Source organism: Eptatretus burgeri, chromosome 2 (assembly GCF_056783735.1).
Source record: "Eptatretus burgeri isolate ZD-2024b chromosome 2, Ebu_testis_v1, whole genome shotgun sequence".
NCBI classification, from domain to species: Eukaryota; Metazoa; Chordata; class Myxini; order Myxiniformes; family Myxinidae; genus Eptatretus; species Eptatretus burgeri.
In genome coordinates this window covers 70,448,637-70,463,928 of record NC_140962.1, presented here as the reverse complement: position 1 = coordinate 70,463,928, position 15,292 = coordinate 70,448,637, and the positions used below count along the sequence as shown (strand labels likewise).

General features: G+C 45.4%; 1 protein-coding gene across 2 annotated transcripts in view; it reads right to left on the bottom strand.

Annotated features, from left to right (window-relative positions):
* LOC147032265 (epsilon-sarcoglycan-like) overlaps nt 1–15,292 on the bottom strand; it is a 51,975-nt gene that overhangs the window by 17,518 nt on the left and 19,165 nt on the right. For both annotated transcript variants that reach the window (XM_085869697.1, XM_085869698.1), the window contains 3 exons: nt 8,293–8,500; nt 5,888–6,044; nt 5,410–5,609 (listed from right to left, as the gene is read on the bottom strand). In XM_085869697.1, coding sequence (XP_085725823.1) covers nt 5,410–5,609; nt 5,888–6,044; nt 8,293–8,500 — 565 coding nt within the window. The remainder of the gene's footprint in view (nt 1–5,409; nt 5,610–5,887; nt 6,045–8,292; nt 8,501–15,292) is intronic.

The window sequence follows — 15,292 nt, the reverse complement described above, 5'->3', positions numbered from 1 at the left end:
TATGTCAAAGAGCCATCTTGGCACTAAAAAAATGATGCAGACAATTCCACAAAAAGAGGCCTTCTTACTCAGTTACCTGGCAATGTACAAATGTACAAGTTGGTTGACACTGCACCAGACACAAATGAAGCAGACCACTACCCCCAGAGAATTTCTTTACTCTCTGGAAATACCAGGTGTGCCACCTCACAATTTGGAGCTCAAGATTGGTGTGCCCATTTTGCTTTTCAGGAATCGGGACCCACCAACACTCTGCAATGGAACAGATTTGGCTATCAAGAAGCTTATGCCACATGTCATTGAAGCCACAATCATGACTGGTAATGCAGCAGGACAGGATGTCTTCATTCCACACATTGCGATCATCCCCTCTGACTTGCCATTTCAATTTAGAAGGCTCCAGTTCCCTGTCCACCTCAGTTTTGCCATGAATATCAACAAGGCACAAGGACAATCGCTCAAAGCTGTTGGCCTTCACCTGCAAAGCCTATGCTTTTCTCATGGACAACTCTATGTTTGTTGTTCCAGAGTTGGCAATGGCAAAAACCTTTTCATCTTGGCAACACATGGAAAAACATGCAACATTGTCCATCCTGAAGCTCTGCAAGGATAGAAACAAAAAGTCATACACTGTGATAAAATGTGATGTGTAATCCTCGGTGCTGAAGAAGAAACAATGCTGGAGAAGAAGGCAGAAAGAGGAAAGAGAAGAAAGACAGAGAAACACAGAAGAAGGAGGAAGACAGAAGAACAATGAAAAGACAAAGAACAAAGGAAGAAGGAGAGGCTGATAGAAGAATAAAGATACAAGAAGAAAAAAGTCAGAAGGACACAAAAACAAAGAATTACAAAAATCCAGAGCAACTGAAACTTCTCAACAGCAAAAAGCAAGATTTGAAGCAAACACAGCAACAACGACTGCATTCTGCCCTCTTGTACTTGTGATCTCCCAGTCATTGTGTTGTACTTCAGTCGGTTGTCCATACTATCTGGTTCCGGAGGACACAGTTCAAGCCTATGAAACCTTCGACGCCCCTGTATGAAGTAAGGCCATCGCCATAAAATACAAAACACACAGTAAATGGCGCTTTGTGTTGAGGCACGGCGGTGATGGTCATGTTTAACCCTCGACCAGTCAAAGATCCCCGGGGGGTTAAACACAGCAAGGTAAGCCTTGGTCTTATTTACTGTCTCCCACCCGCTCCTCTCTTACCCCTCCCTCCCCCTTTTCCCTCTCTCTCTTCCCATCCCCACCCTCTCTGCCCCACCCCAGTCTTTCTCCCTCCATCCCTCTTTCCCACCATTCTCCCCCCCTCCCCATTTCTCTGCCCCCTCTCTTAGTATTCCCACCAGTGAAGCGACAGGAGGTATTTGCTTATGCCAAATAAATAAATAACAATCATCCATTGTGCGACATCACCGGGGCGCCCTCGGCGCCTGACGATGCCACCTTGCAGCACATGGAGTCGGATTTGAGGAGTGGTGGACATTTTATTGATTAATTCATTAATTGCATTATTTAAATAAATAAATACCATAAAATAATTAATTTCTTAATCAATTAGTTGATAGCATGCCGAGACCACCACTGTTTCATCTGAATCTGTAACTTTTTGAAAATGAATTAATCGAAAAATTAAATAAGTAATTGATTAATCAAGAAATCAAAAATACCCTTCAACGCCACTTGTTCACTGTTGTGTCCAAATATCATCTTCCGAGCTCAAAAGGTGCCTGAGATATTGCCAGGATGAGAAATAAAATAAACAAGCAGTCATAGACTGGTACTTACAAAATCGTCAACTTGACCTCTGACTTTGTCTAATAACAGCTGTCTCTAGAATAGGTAGCGAAGCAAACCAGAAGTTTCTATGATGATTCTGTACCAGACCATCAAAAATCGTAACGTCGACCAAAGCAAAAATCTCCATTTCTCCACGCAATTATTTAATATTATTTTATCAGTCACAAAACCGTAATATTCAGCCATCCACCAACAATCTTTACATAATCCGGCAGCTTAGCGAGTCAGGCATGCGGCAATAACCTTTATTGGGATAAAACATGACTTTTAAACACCATCTTTATCGAAAACATCGTCAGCGCGCACACGCAAAACCTTTACGTGACTCAACGACGCCTCCGCTCGAGCGCGCTTCACTACGTGACGAGCCGTGACGCGGCGAATGAAATATTTTTTATAGAATCTTAAAACATCCGATTTTTTTTTTTTTACCAGAATTTCGACAACCGAGTTTTAAGCGTCCTAAGCGATCGCAAAAACCGAAGACAAAATTAAAATCGAAGTTAAAACGAACTCGTAACGTCGACCGAAGCAAAAATACTCCATTTCTCCACATTCATTTACGGAATTATGTTTGGCCTGACTGTGACCTTGACCTTTGACCGATTTTGACCAAAATCGAATCAGCGCTAGCCATCACCCTCCTGAATCACGTGCTGTAATTTGACATTGGTAGCTTCTTCCGTTCTCAAGTTATCGTGCCTACAAACAAACACACACACAAACAGAGGAGTCATCAATATACTTACGAAATCTTTAGATTTCGTAAGTAATTAATAAATCGATAATAATTAAGTAATTAATCAATTATTTGATTAATAAAAAGTACAGTTTTTGCCAAAGCACATCTTCACTTTTGTCCCCAAATTTCAGCTGCCTTGATCAAAGGACGGCTGAGATATCACCCAGAAAGCAAGAAAGAAAAGAATGAATCGATTAATTGATTAATCAATAAATCAAAAATACTCTTTATAACCAAATCACTTGTTCACTGTCCTGTCCAAATTTGAGCTTCCAAGCTCAAAAGGTGCTTGAAATATTGCCAGGATAAGAAATAAAACAAATAAGTAATTAATAAATCGATAATAATTAAGTAATTAATCAGTTAATTGATGAATAAAAAATATGGTTTTTGCCAAAGCACATCTGTACTTTTGTACCCAAATTTCAGCTTCCGAGATCAAAGGATAGCTGAGATATCGCCTAGACAAACAAGCAAGAAAACAAACAGAGTGAAAACTGAGTATGGTACTCCCTTCCTTCAGCACCCGGCGATGGCATCATGCATCGCCTGGATATAGAATTGGGAAAGAGCGGTGTACAGTACACACCAGATCTGGTCTGGAAAACTTAGCTTTGATGAAATGGATGGAGCAGATGCCATTTCATCCTACATATGGAGCAAACACTGAACCGGAAGTCTGGTTTGCAGGTGTTAGCTGCAATGGACCATCGAGTATAAAGAAATGCATCAACTCCCTTGCTTATTAGTGTCCAAAAGTTTCCCTGCTCCCGAACTGGTAGTTATTTCCCCCCAATCACCCTGCTCTTCCGTGAGCCTCAATGTTGTAGTTCGTGTTTCTCACATATTTTGTATGATAATTGTGAGCATAAACATATGTTGAGTTCCAGTGTTGGGTGTGGATGTCGTAAAGGCTGATAGTCCAAGAGCATTAGGTCAAAATAGGCCCTAACCTGGACATTTTTGGTAACAAGCTGATTTTTTCAAGATAGGTCCAGGAATATGTCTAGAATAACATACTAAAAGTCCTCATAAATACTTGAGCGTTTTCCGCAATCCAAGATGGCGTCCAAAATGGCCGCCTCTTCTGTTTTTCTCATAACTTTGCAAGCAGGTTTCCCCAAAACACACTTTAAATGTCTACATATATGTTTTGAAGTATGAGGAACTCATTAGAATACATCTTAAGAGATGCTGAAGCACGCAAGTACCAATAAGACCTCTTGAGTTCTTCCAAAAGTCTAGGCAGAAGCAGACGCCGACACCCTGATTGTCTCCACAGCACTAGCACTGGCAGAGTCAGAACATGTGCCAGTTGCTGTCGTTGGTACGGACACAGACTTACTGGTAATGCTAGTTGCTCGGGCAACCTCTTCCACAGATGTGTACATGCTATGCCGCAGTAATCCTGTCACGGTCTTCAACATTCATGAGATTCAGCATGCCATAGGGGACACAAGAAATCACTTGATGTTTCTTCATGCTGTGATGGGATGTGACACGGTCTCTGCGATCTATCGTCAGGGCAAGCGTAAAGCTTTCAACATGGTGCACAAGAAGCGGGACTACGACTTGCTGGATACCTTCACAAACAGTGGAAGCACCCATGATGAGGTGGAAAAAGCTGGGGAAGGCTTCATTCTTAAGCTTTATGGAGCCAGCAGTTTTGAATCTCTTGATGACTACCGTCACATCGCATACAAACGGGCAATCGGTCGCAGTTCCCTAAGTTCATCCTTTCAGCTAGAAAGTCTACCTCCAACTAGTGCTGCAGCAAAGCAACATTCATATCGCGCCTATCTTACCGTCCAGGAATGGATGGGTAACTCCTTATCTCCAACAGAATGGAGCTGGCGATTTCAGGACGGGACTCTTACCCCGGTAGAAACAGACATTGCTGTTGCACCCGACACTTTGCTGAACATGGTGGCATGTGGGTGTAAACCAGATGGTTGCAGAAGCATGACATGTAGCTGCAAGAAACTTGGGCTCTTTTGTACCTCAATGTGCAGTAAATGCAGTGGTCTCAATTGCAACAATACAGCACCAACTCTTATAGATGCCGACGATGATATTACCCCAACTTCAGAGGACATCAACATTGAAGATACAGCATCCGACGATGAAGACAATGACTGATGCAACTAGGTGTGTGCATGCGTAAGGTAAAGATTCATCTGAAACTTTTGAGGTTTGAATCTCTAGCATGATCCTGTTTTGAATGTCTTTGCCTCTTGAAACAGGCTAAAACAGCAGTGTGTTGATAAGTGGCAGACATTTTGAGCACCATTTGAATTTCAGAAAGAACTTCAGCGGTTTTATTGTTTCCTTTGTACTTCAAAGTATCTGAATGAGTTCCTTATTTCTCAAGACATAATATATTTAGAGATTTAAAGTGCATATTGAGGTAACTTAGTCACAGGGTCATGAGAAAAACAGGAAATTGCAACCATCTTTGGCGCCATTTTGGATTTTGGGACTAGTTCAAGTAGTTTTATTGGTATAGATATATTGTATTGAGTTCCTTATACTTCAAAACATATGTATAGACATTTAAAATGTGTTATAGGTAAACCTACTTGCAAAGTTATGAGAAAAACAGGAAATGGCGGCCATTTTGGACGCCATTTTGGATTGCGGAAAACGCTCAAGGAGGATTCATGAGGACTTTTAGTATGTTATTTCACACACATTCCTGGACCTTTCCTGAAAAAATCAGCTTGTTACCAAAAATGTCCAGGTTAAACCCTAATGCTCTTGGACTATGAATGGGAAAATTGTCTTGGTCTACATCTACTATTGCTTATATATTTTTTGAATAAAAGATATAGTCTTATTCCAAAGGAGGTCTTGGAAGACGTACAAGCCTTTTCGCCGGCAGCACATGATATAGCTGAGAATAAGAAATAGCAGCAGTATGAGAGCCAAGGGAAGGCCAATGGTGAGAGCATAGTCAGAGCAGAAGTTTCGTGGCTCAAGTGTTGCTGAAGGAGGATTGAACATTTGCTCTTCAAACTCGTATGTGGGGATGAGACCTGGTTCAGTCGGCTGAAAAGGATCAATCTGAAATATGAAACAACCAGGAAAAGTGCAAAAATGTAGAAGTTAAATCCATTTGAATGCATCCAACTTGATATCCAGCATCAAATTGTTCAAAGTGGAGTGATGTTTGTCCATTATTATTATTTATTTATTTATTTATTTGTTGTTTTCAAATGGACGTTCTTGTGGGTTTTGAACATGAAAATATACATGTTCACTGATGTACTATTCTGCCAATCTTGCTCAGCTAGTAGATTCTTGGTAGCATGTTGTGTGAATCATGGTACAAGGACACTTACAATGCGTGAACGGCAGGCATCAAGGCGAAAAAGAGGAGCGAATTCCCTTTGAAATCGAAATGGCTGAGGTTGTTTGTCCTGACAGATCAACTTCTTCTCCTCCAGTGCACGCCGAAGATACCTCCCAGGGAAGTCTGAGGCCAGAAGCACATACACTCTGCAAGGAGTACAAACAGCCAGACCAGGCACTACATTTGAGAAGAACAGTTCAGCAACCATTGCATCAATGACAGTTCCATTTCATCAGAACTGATGAGAAGTAAACTGGGATATTTTAGGAAAAGTGGTTCAAAATTCAGGTTTACATTTTGATTCTCATTCAACACCCATTGAACAAAGATCGGTCTCAACTTTAAACGTTTTGTTCAGAGCTGCTATCAACACCAAAGGTGGACTGACCTTGAAGGATTACTTTGGTGCATTTCAATCAGTTTGGCCCTGGGTGAGGGTGAGCCAGTTTACTCCTCAAGTGTTCATCTATAAGGTAACATCAAAGTACTTTTTAACAGCAACAACAACCTTTCGTTGCATTAAAAAAAAATTATCCTTGGGGTTTATACCCCAGGGAATGGGCTGCTAGCACAGAGGTATGTGCCCACACCTCTGAACTGTCTAGCCTTGGTTGGAATCACGACTCAGCTATAAACTGTCATCTTGGTGATCCATCAATGAGTGTGCTGTCCCTCAGATGAATGTTAAACCCAGGATGTCCCGTCTACCGGCATTAGTTGGTAGACGTTAAAGGTCCCATGGTGTCCTTCACAACGAGTAGGTGAGCTATCGCCAGTACTGTGGACAAATTCCAAATTTCTGCTCTTATCTACAGGGGAACAACATGCAGATGATCAATAATATAAGATGAGAAAGAAGGAGAATAATAAAATGAGCAAAGAAAAAATTGTGACGATGATGAAGATGATAATGTTAATAAAAAGTTAGATTTTACCATAGAATTGCTTGGCTTGTGCCACATATCCTCCTACTTTTAATTTGCAGTTGGTCACTAACTTTGACATCAATACAAATTCTTATTACGGAACTTAGGAATCAAAAAAGTTACACATATCGAACAAAGTTTCAAATGGAGCACCTCGCCATCATTAGAGCATTTGATCACATCAGATGTGGCAATATGCCTGGTGTTGGCTTAATGGTGAAGCTGGTGAGCTTGGGATCCTAGGGTTCTGAATTCAAATTCTGCTTTCTGTTGAATTAATATCAGGTGGGGTTAACTCAGCAGGTCATCCTTCCAAGGTTGGCACAATGAGTACCAGCTTGCTGGGATGATCGAGCCATTTGACTATCCTGTGCTGGAGTGGTGACCCGTCCAGGATTGTGCCCAATAGCTAAGGAGACTGCTTGGGCAGCACTAACACTCTGTACAGAGTATGGTCCTATTGGATGGATGGAGATATGGCAACAAATGTGAATTGTTGCTCCCAGCTTTCTGGCTTGATGATAGAAGATGCCATTTGCTTTTTTTTGCCATGTCCATACCTACACTGTTTATAATCCCATGCGGGCACCAACAACTTGCTAGTTGTTATAACTCAATGTTTTTTTTTCCTTTCACATATATTTCACAGTAAGCCTTGCTGGTGTTTATGGTTCAAAATGACGAATGAAAAGTCAAACACCGCCTATAGTGGGGCAACTTAGCATAACAATTGTGCATTTTGTGAGGAAAGCACCAAATTTGGCACACTAGTAGCCTAACATATTATGAACAGATTTGGATATTGGGCCATCTCAAATTCAGCCGCTGATGCCTGGCAGCCATTTTCCACTGCCATCAAAAATTTTGAGATGGCCCAATATCCAAATCTGTTCATAATATGATAGGCTACTAGTGTGCCAAATTTGGTGCTTTCCGAACAAAATGCACAATTGTTCTGCTATATTTAGCTAAGTTGCCCCACTACTGTCATCACTTCGCCTAAATGTGCCACACAGATAATTTAATAAATGAAATAATTAACTAATCCACTACCATACGACTATAATAATATGAAGCATATGTCTACCGATTCAATTTTCTGACAAACCCTATATAGCCTTATGTGACAAACAGGATAGCGAAGAGGTAGCATACTCACCTCTTAGCTCTCTAGTATGGGTTATGCAACCTTAGATAGATAGTACTATATAACAGTCCAGTCCACTGTAAGATGGAGGACTCCCTCATCTTGTGTTGAGCAGTATTTGACATATCTGCCAAGTGCTAGCTGGTGACAGAGTAGCCATGGAAATCGAGTCTACACCATTCAGTGGAGAAAGAAACATGTCTTTCACAACATTTGCCATGCAGGCACTCCCCATGAGATATCATGAATAGCAATGAGCACACCCTGAGTGAGAACTATGAGATGACTGATAATATTGTTTTGCAGATAGACTCTATTTACCCCTTTCTGTGCAGGTGGATAGGGAGTGGAATGCGTCCTCCTCGTTCCAGGGCTGATGTTACATTCGCAATGCGAAGCAACGCCTCATCAGGTGTGCGCCAAGTCTTGCGAACAGATTTCTGGAACAGCTGTTGGATATTGGGCTTCAGAAAGTCTTCCATGTTCATGTTGCTGATATACAGCTCAGCTTGATGTCGCAAAGGGTGCTCTGGAGTAATTTTAGAGGAAAAAGGGAGAAGATGCGACTGATTGTTGTTGCAATTGCTTTTTCCACAAAACATAAACTGTGGGAAAATGGAGGAAATGACCAGAGCAGTTCATAGAATTCCAGCAAAATGTGCAACTCAAATAGAATATATGACTCCACAACTCACAGTTTCAATGTGGATGATACTCATGCTGGATGAAATGAACATCTTCAAATTTATTTCCAGGAATTCTTGTAAATAAATTTAGAATAGATCCTTGCATAAATTAATTCGTTGATGTTCATGGTCATAAACATTTTACTACTTTACTCAAAGCTCAATAAGAGCAACATAAATGAGTGATACATTCAGTGGTATTTGGTTAATTGGAACTTATATACAGGAGGAGGCCATTTGGCCCATCATGTCTGCACTCTATCAAAGCCACATCACTTCGATCTATCAGTTTATTTTTACTTGATTTAACTCAGGGTGGGGGAGCAGGAGGGTGGAGGTGGGGGGGGGGAGAACACTGGGGCAGGCATCAGGCCATCACCAGGGTAGGTTTTTTGTTGACAAAAAATAAGTCGTCATGAAACATCCACTTGTTCTATAATGAACAAGTAAAAAAAACATAAAACATCATAGCCCCCGTTGTTTTAGTAATTTTGCTGTACGGAGTTAAACAGTTAGCCCATATTTATGTTCAACTAAAATTGCCACCAGTCTACCAGTTGGCCATCTTTGATCAGATCACAAAATAAGATAGGTGCAAGTGTATGCCATGGTGTGCTGTGCTTTTGCCAAGTTTGAACAAAAGCAGACAATGCATATCCGAAAAATGGTTGGGGACACGTTTAAGAAACAAAATGGCCACCAGACAGCCATCTTGGATCTGATCTCTTAAAAAAAAATGACGTGCATATGCAAGCCTTCATTCCTTATCTGTGTGCCAAGTTTGAACAACATCGGTGAATGCTTCTCCGAGAATTGGTTGAGGACGTGTTCAACATCGGGTTTTTTTGCTACTAAAATGGCCTCCAGTCGACCATCTTGGATCTGATCTTGAAACAATGATGATGTGCATATGTGAACCATCATTCCTGATCTGTGTGCCAAGTTTGAACAATATCGATAAATGCATGTCTGAAAAATGGTTGATAACATGTTCAACACCGGGGTTTCTTTTTACATCTAAAATGGCAGCCAGTCAGCAATCTTTGATTGCATCGCAAAACAAAATTATGTGCATATGCATATCATTATCTGTTGTCTTTGTGCCAAGTATGAATAAAATCGGTCCATACATATTTGAGGTATGGTTGTTGACGCATGCACACACGCACGCACACACGCACGCGCGCGTGAGTCACGGACACGGAAATCGAGACCAAATCCATAAGCCCCCATTTCAGACAAAGTCCAATGTGGGCTAATAAAAACACCTAAACTAGGAAGTTGTATATTAATTGCATGGTGGGAATGTGCAGAAACCCCAAGTAATGAGGTAAGTTGGGGCAGCCCTGGACGTATTTCATGTCTGCCAAATATGAATTGCAGAATGAAACGACTAAAAAGTTTTTCAAAGAAGCCGAAAGTACTTGAAAGCATAAAAAGTTGGAGAATATCCTATCAACTCGTCCAAAAAGTTGATATGTTGCAGTCCGTATTACAAAAACTACTGACGATATGGGCCTGTGAAAGACCACCAAAGTACAAGCTGCACCGACCGACTGTAAAAGGTTCATAGAAGGTGTGTTTTAACCAAACCTTGATGCTTCTTAACACCGATGGGAAGGTCATATCTGTGGCTTGTCGATGCACAGGGTAAGTTTAAAATTATATTTCCTCTTCATTATGTTTGGGAGTGGGGGTGGAAATGCGAGTGGGAGTTGTGTGGACTGTGAAGGCCGTTATATATATATATATATATATATATATATATATATATATATATATATATATATATATATATATATATATATATATATATATATATATATATATATATATTGTCGCGGATTCGCGCCCGCCGGCGTGCGAACGGCCACGTAACTCGAATCGCGGCACGTCGCCCACCGGACGGACAATCCAGTCGTGACCCTCTCGGACTAACGCCGGGAACCAGTCACGGGTGGACCTTTCGGTCTCACCGCGATCGAGCCAATCGGCCCCCGCGTGGGATAGGGTTGCTCGCCAAATTCGACCTACCTAAGTACCCACACGGAGGATAGACCGGGCGATCGCACCTCGCCGCAGGTCGACTTCGGACACGGGCCACTTAAGCGACCCGTTCCGTACTATCGGGATAACCGAGCGGTGTTATTCGTCGGCCTCGACGGTTCGATTAATTATCGGGCGTCTTAGCCCAGGACCAACCCTTTACGTCGCAGAATAAATACGTGGTCATAAATTTAGGAACGGTCATAAATTTAGGTCATAAATTTAGGTCATAAATACCAACCCTTTACGTGGTCATAAATAAAGATTGTAAAAGAAAAACGGCTATCCTGAAGAGTCGCAGCACGCATGAATGACATTTATTCCCTCTAGACAACGGGTTTGGGCCTAACTACACATATACTTACCGAGATATCTCACCTAAGGGACCTGAATGGTGGTTTGCGAATTTGGTCAACCACAACACTACCCCCTCCCCTTTTTACAGACTCGTCCCGAGTCGTCAAATTTTCGTGTGCCATCATGTGTAGTTTTCCCCTAGTACATTTTACCTACGGATCCCTGAGTGCGACATTCATGGTATTCGTGTCCCCAAAATAAATAACCTGAGGGCTGCGTAACTACCTAAACAAACTCACTCACACGGACGACTTAAATAAAATTGCCGGCGCTAAGACAAACATGCCGGGGGCGCACTCATATTTACAGTACATCTTAACCTTAACTTACAAATTTTACACTAAACCATGGCCCAGGATCAATGAACTCTGCAAAAGAAAAGCAGTTAGCAGGGAGCCAGGCTGCTCGCATGCAGTCTCTGGCTCAAAACAATGCAGGTGACAGGGAACGTGGCTGGCTGCTCACACGCAGTCCAAGGCCTTCCCTTTTGAACTGAACGCAGTGAACCACAACGGTGCATGGGCTGCACAAATGCAGTCTCCGTGCCAGCTCAAGTGGCACACGCAATGAACACAACGAATGGATGGATGAATGGTTTGAACTGAATGCAGTGAACCACAACGGTGCATGGGCTGCACAAATGCAGTCTCCATGCCAGCTCAAGTGGCACACGCAATGAACACAACGAATGGATGGATGAACACAAACACGGTGCACGGGCCGCCACTGCAGGCCCGTGTTGTAGCTGCCAACAGGGCAGTTCTTGCAGCTTGCAAACTGTTGCCTTTCGGATCCTGGCGCACATGGCAATGAACAGGGGGGGGGGGGCAAAGCAAAAATTGAACGGGGCTGGTGAACCTGGGCAGTGGGCATGGCATGGCAAAGGCAGCAGGCAAACACAGCCCGCAGAAGAAAGCCGCTGCAGGCAAACACAGCCGGCAGATGAACTGGCCGGCACAGGCCTTGAAGAAAAACAGCCAGCAGATGAACTGGCCGGCACAGGCCTTGCAGCACAGCAGCTGCAGACGATCCAGCCGGCACAGGCCTTGCAGCACAGCAGCTGCAGATGAAGTTGGCCAGCCTTTGCCGTTCCGTGGAGGTTGGTGGAGGGAGTGCGGTGGTGCTGGCCACTTGGAAGGCGGGCTCGGACCTACCTACCTGTCTCCCTCCCAACCTATCACCTTTGCCTGTCACTGTACATACCCACTCCCTTAATTTGTCAAACCCCAATTTAGCCCCAACTTATTTTTTTTATTTTTTTTTTATTTTTACTTCCCCACTATAAATCGTCCCCTAACCCCCTTTATCGTCTTTGTTCGGCTAACCTATCCTGTCACCTAGCCTACTCCCAACCCCTACGTTCCCTTCCCGGAGGGGAACAAGGGAGAGCTAACGTCCTGTGCCGAGGCCCAACGAAGCCTCAGAATGGCCTCCCCAGAGTTCGGCGATCTATAACCAAAGTGGGTCCAGCGGCCCACAACGACAGCGAGGGGATGGATGGTGCGGAGGGGTACATCTCCTAATCTACCCTAACCATTTAACTGTTAAACTACCCCGGGGCTTTCAACAAGCGCCTCTCGCTTAAACTATTGGTTCTAACAACCCAGATTCCCGTCGCCTGTGTTGGTGTCCTCACAATTTCGGGCCTCGCCCCCCAATTTTCTCTCCGTGCCCTCACACGGTCTCATGGCTGGGACACGTGGCTCCCTTTGGCAGGCACGACCCTCTGCCAATTCTCCCGCTATGGCACCCCCGGGCACTACACTGCCTCCGAGCCTACCAGCTCCCTAACACCAGGGAGTTCCCCCCATGGCACCTCCCCTGAAACGCACACGTGGCAGGCTGGCTTCCCAGGCCCCTTTCCGAGGGTCACCCTTGCCCACAACACTGCCCACGCGGCTAATGGCGCCCCGGGCCTCCGCACCAAGCAGACGCACCCGTGCCCACTACGCTATCCCGGCCCCCCATGGGCCCTTGGCCTACCGCGGCCGACTAGCCTGGTGCCCGGGGTACCCACTCAGCGATACTCACCTTTCGCAGCCACGCTCCCAACCCGTCAACAGGGCTCCTGCACCCCTCCAAACGGGTTTCGAGCCTACTTCCCACCAACAACAAAACGACCTCCATTTTTCAATTTAACTAACCCCCTAACTCACTTTACACTGACCCCGGGATCCCTTGGGCGGGAGTCACTCCTCCCCCCAATCACTCATCGCACCATGCATTCCCCATTCGCTCCACTCACACAGACCCGCTGGCCTCACTCACTCAACAAGCACATGCCTCCACCTCATAACTCACCAACAACTCTTCAACACACTCACCACTGATCTCTGCCATCCTTCTAACTACATCCCCTAACTAACTCGTGCTCCCACGTCGTCCCTTAAACTACAGCACGTTCCTTTTAACACTACGTAGCTAAGCTACGTCCCCTCTACACATTCACAAGTCTGTCCATGTCCTCTAACTCAAAAAAAATCATTTTATTTCCCAACCTAAAGCTCACTAAATCCCTCTACCTAATCCATTCCACGGGCCCCATGAGGACTTACCCTGCCCCATGGAGCCGGTCTAGCTAAGCTAACCCTTCCCCCTAACTAGTTTCCATCCTGTGCCCCGGTAAGGGGATCTTCCACCCCTTGCCCAGGAATCCTGTGCACCCGAAAGTGAGGCTTGCTTTTTTTTTTTTCTTTCATGCGCACCACCAGCGCGGCAACTCGCGCTCGCACCTGCCCGTGACGTCATGCAGCTGCACGTGTTCCTCGTCCCTCCTTGGACGGTACCATCCGGCAGGGATACCCCTCCTGCCGGATTCCAACCCCACGTGCAGCCATGACGTCACCGTGCGCATAAAAAAACACAAGCCCCACGTCTCGAGGGGTTCCCCACGCGAACACATGTGCTTTGCCCGTTGGAGCTTAACACACACGATCGCGTGGAGAACCCGTCCGGTCCAAATCCGTTTACCTGCCTAAACTTTGTCCGTCCGCGGGATCGGCAAATCCACCGCGTGCGTTTCCGGACCGGGACTTCACTCTCGCAAGCGAGCACGTGGTGGTCTCGTGCGTTGCACAGCACGAACCTCGTGCTCACTGCTGGGTGAACCCGGCACGGTCCCCGAAACAACGACAGCCACGACTCGGCTTCCTTTCCTCACATGTCGCCGTCGTCGCCATTCGACCCACGCACACCTGCGTGTTACGACGCTCACACTCCATTCCATTACATTCACACGGGGAGACGCGGCTGCGTGCTCCCGCATGCCAACCGACATCTCCCTCACATACCGCTCTCTCACACACACGGTCTCCCTTGCATTCGGCCGTTCACTCACGCATGCGGGGGCACTCACCCGCGGTGCCTCATCCACACACCGTGCCTCACTCACACACGCGGGGGCACTCAACCGCGGTGCCTCACTCATACACACGGCGACACTCACACACGGTGCCTCATCCACACACGGCGTGCTGGGAAGCACGTACTCCGGCACCATCGCCACCACACCACTCACACACGGGGTCGCTTCCACACACGGGGACGCACTCACACCTTGCACCACACACACAGGGACAACCACACTGTGGATTCGTGTCCCCACAAGGGTCTCCGGGGCCTCTATACCCCCCAAGCTCGGCGTGCACCCGTTCGCAGCACTCCTCCCCTCAACCTCGCAAAGCACGACCGAACTCACCTGGTCGTGACTCGCCTCAAGGGGGAATACTCCCTCCCCTCGTTCCTGGAGGAGGCCATCCAGGTGCTCGCACCGGGCCTCCACCCAGTCCACCAGCTCACCCCCATTGTCCTCCACTACCTCCGTGTGTGTGTGTGCGTCACTTACCCCGTCTTCATCGTGTCGTCCCTCCTCCATTTTTTTTGTCTCCCGTGTCTCTATACATTTATAAGTTTCTGTTGTCCCCTTCTGTCTATTAGTCTCCGCTTCCTTCTGGCGTCTTTCCCTTATCTTTATGTAGGTCAACCTTGCTTTCTCTTTAAGTCGCTCCCGTCCTTCCCTGTTTTTCACTCCTTGCTCTTTCACGATCTCCGCGTACCTCATCCTTGCTTTCCGTATTAATTGTTCTTTTCTCTCCCTCGCAATTACTTTCACCTCGTCTCTTGTCTCCCGAATTACTTTTTCCTTACCCGCCTCCACCGCGGGCCCGACAGCCGTTGCACCCCCTTCCAGCTCGTTCGTTCCTACACGTGGAGTCGCCATTTTAAGCTCCCTG